The sequence below is a fragment of the Morchella sextelata genome (assembly GCF_020137385.1).
Source record: "Morchella sextelata strain SCLS chromosome Unknown scls_14, whole genome shotgun sequence".
NCBI classification, from domain to species: domain Eukaryota; kingdom Fungi; phylum Ascomycota; class Pezizomycetes; order Pezizales; family Morchellaceae; genus Morchella; species Morchella sextelata.
The window spans coordinates 1,110,617-1,128,856 of record NW_025408629.1 but is presented as its reverse complement, the minus strand read 5'-3'; the positions used below and the strand labels follow the sequence as shown (position 1 = coordinate 1,128,856).

Sequence of the window (18,240 nt, the reverse complement as noted above, 5' to 3'; positions counted from 1 at the left end):
GATGTGGCAGCTAAAGTAATCTCATGAACTCTGACTCGGGACTACGGTTAGGGATGATATTATCATCATTACGAGAGGAGTGAAGTCCATTAATGTATCCCATGAACCCAACAAGGATTTATTAACTCTGACGTAGACTCCAGGGCTCTGCCGATAGGACTTCACTTTCTGAGTGGTAATATTTAGGTATCGGTGTTATCTTGCTCCAGGATCAAAAATGATAGCTTCCTAGGCGCGGATATTCGTGACAAATAGAGAGGTAATAGTCAGGAAAATAGAGAGATAATAACAAGGAGAGAAAAGGAACGATGATAAACGCAAAGGTGTAGTATAACTTGGGTTAATTGTGGGGGATAAAACTGAAGCTTATCATCTACAACTTGAACATACCGTGATCCTTCCCACGATGGCTTTGAGAGATAACAACGCCGATTCCCACCCAATTGAAGTTATCAGAAGAGAATCTCGAGGCGGAGTGGGGCACATATATAAGTAGATCGGCCACTATATCTCATTCATTAAACTTCAAAAATACTTTCAACCAACAATCTATGTAACAACTTACCCAGAACTACTGACTAAGCACCAGTATAGCTATTATCGACCTCAATAGATGCAGGCCAAATTTCCGACTCATGGAAGTACTCTTCATCATGTTGATCCGGGGTTGAATTTGCTACCCGCTCTGAGCGGGCCGTTTCTGGCTCCTTCTCGCTACCATCACTCTCAACATCTGCACCATCTTCCTCGGTTTCTAACAAATCCAGGGCTCGCTCAACCTCATCACGGAACGACCTCTCTATATTCTCTTCTTGTTGATCAGCTTGTCTGATTGCCCTCATCTCTCTGAGTTCAAGGATTCTCTTCCACTCTTCCAACTTCTCCAGTTCGACCCTCAGCTTGTCCTCCTTTTCTCTCCGCAACTTCAAGACAATCTCGATATTTGTTTCCATAACCTCACTGATCCTGTCAATTTCCCGCTTCCGTCTCTTGTCACCAAGCATACTCATAACGGTTCTAGAGTTCTCGATAAGTCTTTGGATATCCTTTCCCGAGACTGGAATACGGTGCACCGCCGCGTGCCTAATTTCATCGGTACTTTTCAATGTTGAGATAAAAACCTCTACATCTCTCGCCCCCTTAGTGTTGATGGGGTCCTTTCGGAATTCGAATGCTATATTTCGAGCCCATTGGGTTATTTCACCTGCTTCAGGGCAGTCCCAATGTTTCCGAACAAGCAAGTTGGGATAATGCTTTCGCGCAAAATCATAGTAGGCACATTCGAGAATGCTTTGTAGAGTGGTAAGAATCCGATGTTGTTGCTTGAAAGGCAGAGACGGAATTTCGGGGTCTGAAGGTAATGGTGGAACCACCGCTGGGGCAATTGATGAGGCTGGACTTCTACTTGCAGGGGACGAACTCCCTCCTCGAGAAAATATATCATTTGGCTTTTGGGCTGCGGCGTGCATTGTGGAAGACTTAAGACAGGACTTGGGCTTTCCTGGTGGAACCACTGGTGGGGCAATTGATGAGGCTGGACTTGCAGGGGTCGAACTCCCTCCTTGAGAAAATCTATCATTTGGCTTTTGGGCTGCGGCGTGCATTGTGGAAGACTTAAGACAGTACTTGAGCTTTCCTGGCACAAATTCTGCAGTAACAAGACCGACACTGGCAACTGAAAGGGTAGGGCTTGGTGCGGTTGTCGAGACTTCTACTCCCCTATGCATGTCGCCCTTAACTTCAGCACCAACCGTTGTGGTTTTCGGCTTCTTGCCGTTTTGCAAACCGTCATCACTGCCGTAACGATTATATTGTGATGAACCGCTAGCTGCTAAAGCATTGGAATCAAATTCGTTGGATTTGATACGTTTTTCGTCACATTCCCGAACCAATTCTTGAGTCAAATCGCTCGCCAACATTTCGGTAAGTCGGATGCCCACTCTGTCCTTTGTAATGCCTCGTGCAATGAACTCTCGTGGGATTGTGCTGACAAGGCGTTCCCGAATGATTTTCTTCCCGACGAAGCCCTTCGTTTTCTCGTTGAACGCGTACTTGATGGCTTGGGTTTTGATCCAGTTGTCCAGGAAATCGTCATTGTTGTGGGGTTCACTCATACTGATAAGAAAAGAAGAGTTAAAGGGCCAACTGAGCGGAGAGTGTTGGATATCTTGTTTTTGCGATGCAGTGCGGTTTAAAAGATGAAATAATGCTCGATATCCCTTACACTGTTCAGGCTGCCAATTTTATCACGATCCTTGTCTTCTGGCTTGTCCCATAGGTTGCTGTATGTATGTGTGTAAATACCAACATTCTCCACGAACAGCAGCATCTCGGTACATCACAATGTATGGTTCGCCTCAAGATTTTTTATTAGTGCCCTCTAAGTAGCTATTTTTCATGAGCATTGCGCAGACTTCACCTCTAAGAATTATCAATAGTTATGGCTGACAAGCACGGGTTGCCTTGGGCCCTGGGGTAAAACAGGGGTTGGTTCCCGCTCTAGCGCGCGGGAAGAAGCGTGGGCTTATTGGATCATCAACCCGGTCTAACCCCATTATGCTATATCACAGGCAGGTTGTGGTTTTAACTTTTAGGTAGAGTACATACACCCTTCCCGCTGTTTGCAATCGCTGCCTGAGTTGCAACCCGACTGCCAAGACCCTGAGGATTCCGTACGGAACAGCAAAGGATCCGGTGATTTTGAGTTCTGGCATATCGAGTTGCAACTGTATTCTGAGAGACCAAACCAGATTTTTTTGTGCGTTCCGCGTTTACCGCCGTAGAACCAATTCGCAGATACGTTGTAATGTGTGTTCGATTCTGGGCTAATCAGAGTTATGCTTCTTATTCAATTAAATTGAAGCTTGAAATAAGGGGACCATCAGAATATCTAACGCATTTTCTCTCGTTGATATCAAAAAGCCCCCCGGATGTCTAAAACGGGACTTTGTTTTTGACCACTCTGATATGGTATTATTGTAAATGAATGGTTGAGACTGGGAAAGGTACAGACAGGCACATGTAAGTTTATGCACGGGTTGCGTTGTTCAACAAAAATACCCACCCATAGCTGCAGGCCACATCGCCGGTAGATATTGCCTGGGGACAAAGCTCATCGCAAGAATGACGTGCGTGAAGCAAGCTGTAACTCCTTATGGGTGGGGTGGATATCTGGTCGCTTATCTGATTCCGAGAGCATGGAGTAGCACTTCCAGAATCGATCAACGTCATGTCATGATTGATTGATACTGATACTTGATGCTGTTATTTTGTTGGTCTAGTGCCGCCCATTCCAACCACATTATACAAAGATATCCTGAAGCTCTGATTTGCTGGAACAAGTAATCCTATGACTAGCCAATGCAGTAGAGTAGGTACTTGATACCTTTTAACTGCCACATTTACTACATGTAGGCAAACTACGTATACGGGTAGGCTCAGAGTCCAGCACAGGGCTGGTATTACGATCTGGAGATCCCCGATTAATGGTGAAAAACTATCAGAATACCCACATGTCAATCCTGTTACATTAAGTGTGAGCGACTACCTCATTAACCTGCGGTTGATCATACTCTATGCCGTTGTCCTTTACTGCGGTGAAGCTAAACTGATAATCCCTTTACTCTACTCATATGCTTGGCATGGATCCGGCTGGAATTTGAATTCACAAGAAATATCAGATTGAAGGTAAAAAGATCAATTTAAATTGGCTACAAAACTTAAAAGTGCATGCACCTAGGACAAATTCACCACTCTGGTATCGACATCGGGACCATCATACTTGAATGAGTAAAGAAAAAATGAAAAGAGTAAACCCGTTACACCATACGACCCGCATCAAGAACAGAAACAGCATGCACCTTTTCCAAAAAGGAGTTTCTACCATTCTCTAATAGCACCGTCGGGGCCGTGGAACTCAAGGCATCTCCAGGCAGTTTTACACTCGGTAGAAACCTTCCTGATCAACACTTCGTCAACCTCGATGCCCAAGCCTACACCTGTAAGGCCCTTAACATATCCTTCATTGACTTCAAAAACAGATGTGTCTTTAAGGTAACTGTTCAAGTCCCAGGTGCCAGCGCCTGCGGGGGTCATCTTGTTGTAGTGAATGCCCAAAGACATCTCCTGTATGACGAAGTTGGGAGTAGCCATGGCAACTTGAATCGAGGCGGCCAAGGAAATTGGTCCCAAAGGGCAATGGGGAGCTACACCAACGTCGTATGCCTCGCACATAGCTGCAATGCGACGAATCTCAGAGATTCCACCGCAGTGAGAGACATCAGGTTGAAGTATATCGATCGAGGATGACTCAAGGAATGGCTTGATATCCCATCTGTTGTAAAGACGTTCACCGAGAGCGATTGGGATTGTGGTCTGCTGAGAAAAGTGCTTGATGGCTTCGGGGTGCTCGGAAAGCAATGGCTCCTCGATGAAGAGTGGCTGGTGGGGCTCTAAGAGCTTCGCAAGTTGTTTGGCCATCGGTTTGTGAATACGGCCATGAAAATCAAGACCAGCATCGAGACCGACAGCTTTAACAGCCTTCAAACGTTCGACAGAAGCGTTCAACGCGGATGGGGAGTCCAACCAGCCCAAGTCCTCGGTTGCGTTCATTTTTATAGTTGTGAATCCCTGAGCCTTGCGCTTCTTGCTAAAAACCAAAATAACTTGAAGTTAGCCAGAAAGCTTCTAAAGTCATGTTTTCTTTTTTTTGAAAAGAAACAAAGCTGAAGTGGTTGGCATAGGAGATAGAAATCAAAGACTACTCACGCTTGCTCTTCGACGTCTCCAGGACGGTCCCCTCCAATCCAGGCATAGACTGCGACCTTGTTTCTAACCTTTCCTCCAAGGAGCGAGTAAATAGGGACGCCAAGCTTCCTGGCTGTATCAAGCGTCAGTCATGAGTGATCACTCTAACGGTAATTCTCCGATCGATTCATGCGGGTGCGTCGATCCGGGATAACCCCACGCTCAGCCTCACCAAGTGTGACCCCCGCGTCTTTAATGAGATCGGCAAATCTAGCCAAGACTGCGACGTGGGATGCACAATGATGGAACAAACGTCGAACGTCGTTTTATATGGCGAAATTACAGAGAGTGTAAGAAATATTCTGTGGCATACCTTTCAAGTCCCATAAAGCAATGTCAATTCCAGAGATGGCAGACATGAAAACGGCACCACCACGATAAAATCCCAATCTCCAGGCAGTCTGCCAGATGTGCTCAATATCACTGTATAAGAAAGCGTCAAATTAAAATTTATTCTTGTGCGGCGGTATAGTTCGGCGAGCAAATTCTTATGCCATAATTTACGGGAGCTAGCATGAAATGCTGGGCGACCATGAACTATAATAAAATAAGATTGCAAAGGGAAAAACCTACTCAGCTTCATAGCCCACAAATCTCAAGATCAATTCATCGAGGCTGCCTTCAATTGCTTCAGTGTGCCCTTCCAATGTTGACTCTCCCCAGCCATAATGGCCGTCCTCACTGGTAACCTTAACGAATAGCCAGCGGGGCAGAACACGAAAGTATTCAATAGAAGTGATTTTGGCCATATCTGAAAGTTGGGTTGGAATGGTATGAATAAGAAAGCGATTTTGACAAGAATATAAAGCTTGTAGTGTGGGTTTCGTAAGTTGATGAAGAGGGAGAAAACAGAGAGAGAGAAGCCAAAGATATATAGATTTTTGGGGGAGTGCCAACACATAATATGGAATTCCCTAGAGAGATATTTTGGTTTTGGTTCAATTGCCAAGATCATGTTGTTCGAGATTCCCCGTCTCGAATTGAGCAAGCTTACCAGGGTGGTGATTTCCAACGCAGTAGACGCCTTTACTAATTCCCTGTTTTACTTTAACACGATCAATTGGAACGTCAAGAATGACATATCATAGATTTACTTCTCCGTTATCCGACTTTGGACTATGCATGCAAGTACAACGATAGCAATCGATAGTAGCTCTAAAGCCGTCTTAATTAAAGCTTCTGCGGCGTTAATTGCGGAATACGCAATTCATTGAACCTTGTGTACAGAGGGCACTGGTGGTACCAGGAGATGACGATTTTTCATGAGTTTTCGACATAAATGCAGTTGTATATTGGCTGTTTTGCTTTTGAAACGGTCCAAAAACAGTTGTTTGACATCGTGGATGTTGTGCAGTCTGAAATGTGGTGATGTCTCTTTTCTCTGCTCGAAAGTCCTTTGCCATTATTACAGTTCTCCAATCAGATGAGGGGAAGAGGTTCTTGGTTTCTTTTCAATCGCTGCCTTCTTCGTATTTCCTTTTTTTTCCTCAAATCCCCGGAAGCCAGTGCTCTCTGCACCCACCTGTCTGGCGAACGTGCAGGGTGCAGAAGCTAAGCTGTGCGTCACATATGCGCCGGGGAAAAAAAAGAGAGCTCATTATCGATAATCAGATACCACAACACCCGAAGCGAATAGAACAACCGCGCTTAAGCGGGATGGCAGGGATTTTAGTTCGAGAAGCACGCTGAATAGTAGCTAGATTTAACAGGTGCTAAAAGCATTAGGTATAGCTTCACAAAGATAGTCTCAAGTTGAAAGCGATAGAATACGAGAACAACTCGGACAGACTATGCATAAACGGAACATTATTTCCTGGCACTCGGACCGTATTGAGATACTCGGATACCTCTCGTTTGCCTACACGTTTAATCACTAGTTGTACCCACAGTAGCAAGCCACGGCCGAGATAATAAGTGCGCATCAATATTATGTGGCAAAAATATCGAGAGAAATCAAGACAAAACTCATATTATTCCAGGTGCAAAGGATCAACTTTCACATAGAAAACAAGAGATTTGAAATTATACGATTTTTAAAGAAACCTCGGAGATAGCAATCAGGGCTACAGGAACAGGAAACTAATGCTAGTACGAACATCAAATTCTCGGGAAATGGATGAAAAGAGACTGCTGGTGTTAAGAACGAGGCGGGGAGGGGAAGAAGAACTACCGGGTAATGTATTGGAAGTACATGGCCAATAACCTAAACGATTGGTGCCCCAAAGAAACAGAGATGTATCTGATGGAGAATGCAGAGGCACGGCATGTAAGGATGTGGAAACAACAAAGGATCGGGGAGTGAGTAGGATGAGAGACGACGGTACAGTAGGGATGGTTGTATGGATGGAAATGGTAAAATAGCTTTTGTCGTATATGTTGCGCAATTGACTAAGGGCCATGAAGATTATTAGAGGTTGATAGAGAAGGATGAGGAGACGTTCCGAGCAGTAGGGCTATCCGAGACAGCATGCTGATGCACACAATGCTTCAGAGAGTTGGTTTTACCAGGGACCCACGCAGGGCAGGGCAACTCCATCCACATGTAGGCGGTCTAACAGCAGCACCTGCGGTCCTGCACAATACTCTACTCGTAGCTTCATGACGTTTCCGAACACGACTAATATTGCATACCATACAAAAAAGCGCCAAATCCACCTTTTTGTATGTCATGCAATATTGGTCGTGTTCGGAAACGCTATGAAGCTACGAGTAGAGTATGTAGAGTAGAGTCTCTAGCACATCAGGTTTCTCGACATGTGAGTTACTTGTGGTACATGTGTTCCCGAGTAGTCTACAGAATAACACACTACTGCATCTCACTGAATTGTGCCACCAGCGAATGCTCGAATTCAATTAGCCAAAACCAACAGCCAGCCCTCTGTGGGGCCACCACAATTGATTGACTTCAGGAACAGCGAGTGATGTCGCAAATTCGAAATCCAGCGATCCGCAGACCAAGATTGGCACGATCGTTTTCTGTATGTAGCTATAGCTGCACATACCTTACCCCCGCAAATATATGCTAAAATGTGTATCTGAAAATTGGTGGTAGAGCTGTCTTGATCCGCATTGCTCCCTAGAATAATCGTGAAAATGAACAAGGCAGATAGCATGGGGAGTATTGGGGGAGAACCATGAAGAGGATGATCACGACTGTTGTTGTTCATATCGTGACAACCACAGCCCCCGCTCATGGCCCCCCCCCCCCCCCCCCCCCCTTAAAATAGGAAGAGTAAACGTCCGTCTCGTCCTCTTATCTTCATATCAGGCCTGAACTCGGCTTCGTCCTCCCATTTGTTTATATCGCCCCTCGCAAAGAAAAAGAGGGTACCAAGTAAAGAAACTTAGAGAACAAGAAAGAACCCGTACTCTGTGCTAGAGATCATCTCTACAGCTCTCCTTGGTTGAAACCGTCACCCCGTCGTGTTCTTTATCTACCTGCAGGATGGCTCCTCCAGAAAACTCACCATCCGTAAGAGCACCATAATTCATGCTCGGAATCTCATGTAGTGATCACTTTTCCTGGGAGCTGCGCTGACCCTAGTTTCCAGGGTTCTCCATCCATCTCCCCGTACCGTGCTCCCCTCTTGTCTGAAGATACCCCGGATAGTCTGCCGAACCGCATGTTCACCTCTACCATCGTTCCCTCACCCCTTCTGCAGTCCGTCGCCCAAGCTCCTCCAGTCATGGATACCGAGGAAAATCTTCGAATTAGAGCCAGAGGATTACATGGTCAGTCACAGCTTCGACCACATCGGGCATCTGTGGACCAGCTAGGTCCTGGCAGTAGTGATGACCGAATAAGAAGAGTGTCTGGTTCTGCACGCCTACGCCAGTCTCTGAGAGATAATGATCCTCGGCAGCTATCACTGACAGAAAGATCATATGGGCCACGAATACCTTTATGGAGACCCGGGCAGAGGCAGTCACTATATGATTGGGCTCCAGCTACGCCGCCAGAGGATGAATATGAGAACCGCTCGCTCCCGCTTCCCCCCATGATTGATGGAGGAGAACCACACGATGAGATGCTGAGAGATCTTTTGAGATACCGGGCCGACAGTCCGCCGCCTTCTGCAGTTCCCGGACCGCTCACTCGGGCATACCGAAATCTCGATAATGATGTCCGAATGTATGAAACTTTATTTGGTCCTCAAGTACTTTCACCATTCAGAACTCTCACGCAACCACAAAGGCAGAATTCACGTCTTCTATTGCGCTCACGGCCCCCATGGCATGGCTGGAATTGGGATAGGGAACATGTGCGAGAACGAAGGGAGGACCTATCCCGCTCCCGCTCCGAGAGAGATGCTGAGGTAGCGCTCCGCTCTCGCCCGTTTAGGACTCGAGACGAAAATTACAGGGATCAAAGTACAGCCCCCTCGTCCTCCTACGAACTTGAGGAAGCTATTGGGTATCTGGCAAAACTTCGATTCAGTAACAGCAGTGATGAAAGTTTGTGTCTTGCCGTCAAAGCAGGCTTCTTCAGCCGTGGCGATGACTGGCTTGAGATTATTAGAGATAAATCCATGTATGACGATCTCTTACTGGACACCCAATTCATAAATGTTGCCGAAACCTCGTGGCTTAAAGTTGGTGGTGTATTTTGGGGCTCCCAAACAACCCCGATAATTTCTGCTGTGCCCCCCTCACGTCCCACCATATCTTCGGATTCGTCTTCGGCATCTTTGCCATCGAATACAACTGCTGCCGCAATATCTTATCAAGATGATCCCCACAGGGAATCTGGTAGCGCATCATCGTATTATAGTAATAGTAGTCCACACCACTGGACAGTCAAAGTGATCATATCTAGCATAGATTACGCGCAGCTACGTCTGAGTAAGCAAATACCACTTTCCAAAAAGGAACGTTACTATAATCTAACCATGGGATAATTATTTTCATGATGATTACAGCTGGGACTATGGAAGCATTCACAGACTTTCAAACAACTGGTGCTGCAACAAAGACAAGCATTACGACGTACCTAGAGGGTGAAATTATTGATTTCAAGACGCATAGTTTGCAAACCTTTAACTTTCCGAGTAGCATCAAGGATGACGCAAGCAACTGGAGAAAATTAGAGCCATTCTGCCAATTAAGCAATGAAGAGCTCGTGAAGAGTTTGGTTTCTAAGCAGTTCATGAAGAATCTCACAGATAATTGGGTGTTCATGAGGTGGAAAGGTGAGATATTTGAAACTCTTGGGCTCATGTTGATCGTGATCTCTGTCCTCCTTTTCTTTTTCCCTTATCTTTCCTATATCAAACAACATTTATCAAGATTTTATATGGCCGAGCTTACTATTCATGGCGTTGCCACCTGCAGAAAAATGTTTCATCTCGCCACAAACCTCTCCTGACAGTGGGGTACTAACAATAGGGGGTTTTTATTTCCTGTCGCTCCGCAGATCAAACGGACAGATACAAGGGTTTTACTACGATCCCAAAAGCCAGCCCTATCAAGAGCTTAATCTTAGACCTCAAAAACGCTTGTTTCCTACTTACGAGTTCCGTTGATTATACCTGATTTACTCCATCAGTGCACTTATCACCGCTTCTTTTATATGTCCCATTATCAGTTATCTCTTCAGGAATTTAACGAATTTCATTTCAGAAGTTAGAAGCTTGGATTATTGTGGATGGTGTGCTCTGTCATGTATCAGTAACGCCACCCACCGCTCCCACCCCTTCCTCCCCCATGACTATACTGGGTGGGTTGTACTATGTTTCTACCATTTTGAGTGTTTTTGTTCCCTTGCATTCCTTTTGCAGGTTGATGGTGGGGGTTTCCGGACTGGAAGCAGGATTTGCTGGCGTTTTTTTTTTTCTTTTCTCTTCTTTTGGAATTTGATTTATCTTTTCCTTTCAGTTTATACAAAACGCCTTGCGCATTCGCCCATTGTTTACAAGGCATGTGTACACAGTCTGATTGGACCCAATCCTCCTGATGCTTCAATATATGACGCAGTTATGGCCCTAAGGTTGCCAACAAACAAACGTGTAAGTAGGCCTACGTAGTTGTCGGCTTGAGGCATCTCGAGCTCATAACTTGTGCTCTTACAAGCAGGAGGTCGGCTTGACTCGAGCCAGCTTGTGATATGTTTTCCTAACTATAGTCAGCTGTTCCTGGGCCTGATGGCCTGATTACGCAATACGTCAATCATGTACCTAGGTTATATTTTCCTAAAAAGGTTGCTTGAGATTTAAAACTTCAACTCCTGGCTTGAGCTTTTTGATGATGCGGACAGGGCCAATGATCCCACGAGACAACCTGCCAAAAGCAAAGCACAAGCCGACTGGTTGGCCTACTGGCATAGAAGTGCCTAAAAATAAAAGGCCAGTGGTTGTCTTCTTTGGGTGCTCGTAATTTCATGGCGTTTCCGAACACGACCAATATTACATGACATACAAAAAGGTGGATTTGGCGCTTTTTTGTATGGTATGCAATAGCAGTCGTGTTCAGAAACGTCATGAATTTACGTATGTTATGCCGTTACGCCGCACTCATGTCAAGACCACATCCAAATCTGGTCCGTAGCTAGATAGAGAACTCTAGAATAGAATAATTCGTCTTTGGGGGAAAACTGCACTCCGCTGTCACTGGCACACCACCCATCCTCACAAATTTAACTATTTAGCTGCAGGTCAAAAAGGTCCCCCCGCTTTGTGGGGTTGGTTTCATGGGTACAATCTCAAGAGTCGAGTAACCACTCATAATGGGAATTACGCAAGTTGGTGTTTGAGCGCATTGATTATGTACATACAGTGGAGAGAGTAGGTATTGCCCGTTGCATGCATATGGGATCAGATAAAGTTTTGGAAACCCCTGGATTGCATATACAGGTAAGATTTAACTATGCCTGGTATTACTGTAGACACGGTACTGATTGTACCTACTCTACATTGTGATACAATCCGTATTTGCCGTGCGTGATACAGACAACCGTTGATCTTGCTGGAGTCGCCTGGTTCGTAGATACTCCATGTAGTATTTCCATGTCGAGCAGTAGGCTTGGGGGTGCGACTTGGCGACAACGACAACTACAACAGCCGATTGGCCTGCTGCTTGGTATTGGAACACGCGGCTCTGAACCCATCTGGAGCTCTACTTCCACTCATTCACGGTCGTTAGTCATTAGGTATGTATATTCGATCCACCGAAGCTTCACTGTTTCTCTATACTTAAGTCACATACTAACCAGCTAGTTAGAGATGGGCAACCTCTGCGGCAAAGAAACGAGCACCTCCACAGCTCCCCCAGGTCGTGTACTGGGCTCCGCACCGGCTACTTTGTCCAGTACAAATGCACACACGCCCGCCGCAGCGTCGAGGCCAAAGAACCCACGCAAACCGAAAGTAACGGGACCAGGCAGAACACTGGGGGATGCTAGTGTAAATAGTGAGCAGTCGTCGGGCTCAGCAGCTTCTCCCCCGCCAGATGCTAGGACGGCGGCGGCATTAGCCGCAGAGGTATGATATTATACCATGCGCAGTACCAGGTACTGAACTAACGTTTATAGAAACGGCTTAATGACGCGCAGAAGGGCGGTAAGCTTGGTGCGCAACTGGATCAGGTGAAGAGGAAGACGCAGAACCAACATATACAGGACCTGGCAAAATCCAAGGGTGAGCAGGAGCGGTTGGTTTGGGACTGAAGTGCTTCTTGATTGCTGATTGCTCTTTCCCGGACGTTTGATTGCTCTGTAATCTGTATTTTTACTGCTGCTTTCTGCTGGCATTTGTGTAATGGGGTGAGTAATGCGTAGAGCGGTGTTTTCGATTAAGTTTTGATGCTGGAATTAAGTTATTTTCACTCCCGCGTGCGCAGCTGGTTGCTGTTGTGTGTCACGTAATCCCCAGTACATGTAGGTGTGTGTTTATGTTTGCTCTGCGGTGACTCGGGCAGCCACGATCATTACCTTAGAGCTTATCAAAGTGGAGTTTTTGAAACTTCTACACTCTATGTCTATCAACTGTTCCCTCCACTCCCTTGCTTTTAAAAAACTTTTAGCCTCCCAACCCAACCTTTTTCTTTTCCTGTATTGTTTTTATGTGGTGTCGACCAGACTCCAAGGCTTGAAATATATACAATTGAAATGTCCCAACATCCCACTGTTGGCCCTATGTCGACCCTTCATCGTAAAATGCCTTTTCCGTCCCTTGTACTCCGTGTGATCCGGGACTCAAGTGACTTCACCAACGACATGGTGCCCTTCACAAACTCTGCAAACGACGAATCCGGAACTTCTGTAGATGTCCGCGAAATCTCCGTTTCCGCCTCCTCTGCCTGGCCATCCAGCTCCGCTACCTCTGCTGCTAGGCCAACCTCATTACCTTCTGGTACTACCTCTTCATTAGAACCAATTTCCTCCTCTTCCCATTTTGCCTTTTCGGCCACTAGCTCCTTGACCTCAACTTCGCGCTCCATATTCTTCTCCACCTCCTCCTGTGTCTGCAGAATCTCCTCATCTGTCTTGACTTCCAGAACTCCTTCAGTTTCAAGAGGACCATTGCAGATCAGCTTCACCTCTGTCCTCTTTCCACCGCTTGCTCCGCCCTCAATGACGGTGTGCCTCAGCTGCAGCCCATGCCAGTCGAAGTTTAGCTCTCTTCTAAATTCCATGCCCACGAATAGGTAATCCACATCTGTAGTTGGTAGATCGGGCATATGCTGCATCATCCATTGTGGCACCGATGCCTTAAGCGTCGGGACCACTCGCAGCTTCGATTTCCCGCTCAGGTCCAGGTTACTGTTCTCTTTGAAACGTTCTAGCTCCTCAACGGTGACACCACCGACGGTATGTTCATCCCCAGTACCCATTGCCAGTGGGACGTCCACATGGCGGAGGAAGCGGAGGTCACATTGTCGGTTCGGCATGAGCATGTCTGCTACTGATTCTGAGTGACGGGCGATTAGTGTAGGTTGTAAGATATTGCCAGTGTATCTATCGATTGGGAGTGTCAGTTCAAGGATGGGGTACTGATCAAATGTCGCCGGAAGTGACCAGGGCGACGCCGCGAATCGGACTGAGAAGGAGTAGGCAATATCCTCATCTAAGAGTTTTGCCGAGTCGTCTCTGTAGGCGCACATCGGGTCCTTTCTGCTTACAGGTGCTTGTGCAATGAAGGAGACACCTGGAAACTCGTTGGAGAGAACACGGGGGCGCTCGTCTTTGATGAATTCCTCGAGGGTCTGGGGAGATTGTGGTACGGAGTTTCCTTCTGAGTCGTGGAGAATGCAGCCTAGAATTGCCTGGTATTCTGCTGGTGGGCGCTCGCCGATTGCGACTTCCGCAATGGGGCTTTGATCGAGGATCTGCCGGATATTTTCGAGTGGGCCTAAGCTCCGCTCTCCCTTCATCTTGATGGTGCCTCGCTCCGCCTCGTCGGGGTTAGGCTCCGCCTCCTGTGCGGCCGGGTTTGGCTTGGTCCTGACGATTCTCCAGCGGGCCCAATCTCGGCCTCTGAATACCCATGGTAATGAAGGATCCTCCGAAAATTTATATAGAGCGCCCTTGGGGCTCTCTTGATCGCTATGGGAATTGTACAATAGAGAGTAGTTTGACCGGATCTGCATGTTTAGAGCGGAGTAGAGTAGTCGGCGCGCATCATCAATTGCATGCCTTTCGGGCCCAAGTGCCATAACCCGTATCTGATTTATTATTAGTACACCACGCTGCACAGAGCTACGGAGGATAGCATACGGTGGTTTCGTCGACTTTCTCGATAAAAGTATTAGTAAGTCTCGCAATTGGCGTAACGTAGTCCTCTGTAAAGTTGCCGTATTTTGACGTCCATGAGAGGTCGATATCTTCGGTAATGATCGTCTTGAGCATCTCGTCCATGGCGAATGACAGGCGCTCAATGTTGGCCAGTGAACCGCGGAACTGTATTGTTGACTTCGCAACATTGACCGTGATCCTGGTCATGAACTTCTGGGCCCAGGTCCTGAGAACATGTCCATCTGTATATCTCCGCCGCACGATCATATTAGCCAACCTCAAAATGCCATACCCATCCCATCCCACGCCCCCATCTCAAAACTAAAAAGTATCAAAAAAGTAACCAGCGCCGTACCTTCCCCGACCATGAAGAACAGGTCCCTCCTCCTGCTCGTGATCTCTCTGGTGATGAGCACGTCCTCCCTCTCCGCAATCTCATCAGTCACCTCAATACCCCACAGATTCCTCAAAATCGTGTTGAGCACCTGCGACTTCTTCGCCGTCTTGCGCAGCGGTACAATCGCCTTCTCCGGAGTTCTGCTCACAAACTCGCTGTAGTACTCCCACAACTGCAGCCGCAGGAACGCATTGTCAAGCTCTTCAACCATCTGGTTATACCGCTCGCGCGACACACGCAACCTTTCGGGCCTGTACAGCGAGATCTCCATCTGCGTTGCATCGAGCACACCGCCAGGGTGCTCAAACGTAAGGAGGTTGCGCGCGCCGCTCTCGAGATTGGTGTCATCGAGGACCTCGGCCTTGCGCGGGCGGTTGAGCGGTTTCCAGGGCGCGGGCGGCGTCAGCACGATCAATTCTCGGGGGGCGGCGTAATGACGAGGGGTGGTTGTCATGAGGGTGCTGGCCCGTGGGGTGTTAGTTAGGCGCAGGAGCGGCCGGGGAAGGAGCTTCGGGCGCGGGAGGGAGTAGCGGAATTGGCAGCGGAGGCATATTGCAAGTGATAGCGAGGGTGGGCGTGGCATTGGAGGTCGTGGGAGCGTCTCTGGATGGGAGCTGGTGGTTTTGGTGGGAGAAACAGACGTGAAACGAGGGAAAATTTGAGCCGCCTGGCTTGGCCGCGAGACGGTCACGTGGGGTGGTGGGGTGGTGGGGTCGAGTGATGGGATGTGATGGAGTGATAGTTGGTGTGGATGTGATTTTACGAGCTTGCGAGCGTTATGGGCTATGAGCAACAACACGGAAGCGGCATCTGATGGTCAATAGTTATACTTGATCTCCTAGACCTACGGATATGCTTCTCCCCATCTGTAATCATAAACCCCTGCAAAATCCGGATCTGAAGCTTGTCTCTCTGAAAAGACATTTAATTTACTTGTCAATGAACCCTAAATATCGACAAGTCTAACATCTCCTAATATTCCGAATATACCTCTCCGCCCACTACTATCTCCGTGCCTATCGTTCAACACCTCAGCCACCCAAATCTCCCCTCCTTCTCTCTCTTCCCCGTCTCCCTGCAATTTTACGCTTCCAGGTTCCACGCTAACATCTTGGGGCTGCTTGAACAGTAGAATCGACAAATCTACGTATTCCGCATAGACTGGTCCCAGTGCAGGCTTAACCCCGGTGTGAAAATGAAATCTACTCGGTGGCAGCTCATGGCCGCGGACATAAACGTCCTCATCATACGGGACAGAGGTTACATCGTTCAGCAGTAAAAGACATGTCTTTGTGGCATTCGCGAATAGATTGAACGCGCGGGAGAAGTCCACAAATAACGCCGCAGCTGAAGGATAGTTAGTGGCGTGCTATAGATAATAGGAACTAATTGCAAATAGTTGGACCTACCCTCAGGTTTCTCGGACTGGTGCCACTTATCCTCTCCTCCGTAAGTGTCCTTCTGATAGCCGCGGAGGTTGATGCGAGGCGTAAATTTTAGGTCTGGAAGGAGGTGGGTGATTGTATCGACTACTATTACTCCTATTGTTTGCTGAGGGCTTGATGGTTTTTCTTGTTCCTTCACTGCCGCCTTTTGCAGTTTGACCTCTTCCTCTTTCCTCTGATCTTCGTCATCGTCCCAATCTTCTTCTTCTTCTTCTTCTTCTTCCTGGCTGTCTTGGATGACTTTTTCTTCCAACTCTTCTTGGGGAAGCCCCTCGTCATCTTTATTACCCTGGCTATCATCGACTACCCTCTCTACTTCACTCAACCGCATCTCCACCTCTGTCATCTCTACTCCTACCTTGGCTTCATCCTGTATCTCACTTTTGACTTCCTTTAGCACTTCGAGTAGTTCATGCATATCCACGACCCTATAGATCGTTACGCGGTCCAACACGCTGCCTATCGTTATTTCTTTTCCGGTTTCCCCTGCATCCTCTAATTTACCCGCAATAACCTCTCCCAACTTTACAGCAGAGAACAAACCCTCAGTGTCAACCCACACAGCGTGCGCATGTGGCCTTTCAATCAAATGTGAAGCTACTGTATGCATTGCGAGCAATGACCGCTCTACGTTGTGGGCGCTAGAGAGTGAGGTTATGCGCCGATATGGGAAGCCACCACGGAGGGCGATATCAAGGGCAGTGCATGATGTTGCGATGAGCGATTCCTGAAAGTAATCTGGTGGATGAGAGTGCTCTGAATATGCATCATCTGTGGGTGAGAGGCTCGGCGAGTCGGGAGGGGTGGGGACAGTGAGGAGAGATACTGCAATGATCGGGGATGCCGGTTTGATGCTCCCCCGGCCCGTATCCTGACTTGATTCAGGTTATTGTGAGCTCTAGTAAATAGGCGATGTAAGATACGTACTTGTCTATCTCTAGACCATGTAGTGATTCTTGAAGGTCGTTGGCTGCTTGTGGCATACTTTGATATTATCATCACAGAGCATCAGCATCAGCCGTGTGCGATTTCACGTTCACGAGCCACTCACCCCAGTAATCAGATCTTGTTTCGTGCCTCGTGGCAAGGATGCCTAAGTGCACATGCACGATTGACGTGAGCCGAGATGCCAAGCGATGTTGTTTGCCTTATGTACTCTACCCACGGTGATTCCGACCGACCGGACATTCTCATCTCCTTTTCACTCTGCCTACTGGTACATCTGCGAATAACCGGTATTATGGCAACGCGTAATAAATATATTGCATCCTAATAACAATCTCCATTCCTACCCTCAGATTCAGCTCAGTAAAATTGACTGCTCTAAATATATCCACATATTAACACCCTGATCTGAGCGTGTCCGACCACCGTAGCCACCACTTAAATGGGTACCATCGTTACTCTACTAATAACCGGCCATGTACCACTAACTGCTCTAAGTAGAGTCCCTAGAGTACTAGCACCTACTGCTCCACTGCCTGTAGCACCCGCGATCACTCGACTCAACATCAGACGAAGAAGCTTCCGGGCTCGCCACGACAGGCGGGGCTCGGAGCTATCCCTCATCCGAAGAAAATCCTTCTCAAGAAAGGGAAGCAAACGAATAAATTCATGTAGGTGGCGGCAAATCCCGTCTCGGTAGCAGGGTTACATACGTCAGAGCCTCATAGTACCCGGACTCTCAGATCCGGGAAATGCCATTGGTTTGAGGTTTTGAACATGAACCCCTTTCATATCTGTATGTGTGTATCTTAGACATATGTAGATGGCAGATACAGGACAGTTCTCGGTCGGTGGTGGACTTTTAAATAGATCACACGAGAGTAGGTAAGGGTAAGTGGGAGAGTGACTTTCAGTAAGTC

The 18,240-nt window shown here is 47.4% G+C and overlaps 5 protein-coding genes across 5 annotated transcripts; 2 read left to right on the top strand and 3 right to left on the bottom strand.

Annotated features, from left to right (window-relative positions):
• Positions 1–578: 578 nt before the first annotated feature.
• On the bottom strand, positions 579–2,114 carry H6S33_003168 (uncharacterized protein; the record flags this gene model as incomplete). Its single annotated transcript, XM_044834528.1, has 1 exon — positions 579–2,114. One exon carries the CDS (start codon positions 2,112–2,114, stop codon positions 579–581), a length of 1,536 nt encoding a protein of 511 aa, XP_044692375.1.
• Positions 2,115–3,879: 1,765 nt separating this feature from the next.
• H6S33_003167 (uncharacterized protein) lies at positions 3,880–5,555 on the bottom strand (the record flags this gene model as incomplete). The annotated part of the gene is made up of 4 exons (XM_044834527.1): positions 3,880–4,648; positions 4,768–4,879; positions 5,120–5,229; positions 5,380–5,555. The coding sequence occupies 4 exons, from the start codon at positions 5,553–5,555 to the stop codon at positions 3,880–3,882; spliced, it is 1,167 nt and encodes a 388-aa protein (XP_044692374.1).
• A 2,696-nt stretch (positions 5,556–8,251) lies between these two features.
• H6S33_003166 (uncharacterized protein) lies at positions 8,252–10,328 on the top strand (the record flags this gene model as incomplete). Its single annotated transcript, XM_044834526.1, has 4 exons — positions 8,252–8,278; positions 8,358–9,648; positions 9,726–9,995; positions 10,138–10,328. The coding sequence occupies 4 exons, from the start codon at positions 8,252–8,254 to the stop codon at positions 10,326–10,328; spliced, it is 1,779 nt and encodes a 592-aa protein (XP_044692373.1).
• A 1,695-nt stretch (positions 10,329–12,023) lies between these two features.
• Positions 12,024–12,466, top strand: H6S33_003165 (uncharacterized protein; the record flags this gene model as incomplete). Its single annotated transcript, XM_044834525.1, has 2 exons — positions 12,024–12,281; positions 12,332–12,466. 2 exons carry the CDS (start codon positions 12,024–12,026, stop codon positions 12,464–12,466), a joined length of 393 nt encoding a protein of 130 aa, XP_044692372.1.
• A 479-nt stretch (positions 12,467–12,945) lies between these two features.
• H6S33_003164 (uncharacterized protein) lies at positions 12,946–17,358 on the bottom strand (the record flags this gene model as incomplete). Its single annotated transcript, XM_044834524.1, has 7 exons — positions 12,946–14,463; positions 14,516–14,775; positions 14,889–15,391; positions 15,779–15,842; positions 15,921–16,277; positions 16,340–17,250; positions 17,303–17,358. 7 exons carry the CDS (start codon positions 17,356–17,358, stop codon positions 12,946–12,948), a joined length of 3,669 nt encoding a protein of 1,222 aa, XP_044692371.1.
• Positions 17,359–18,240: the final 882 nt, after the last annotated feature.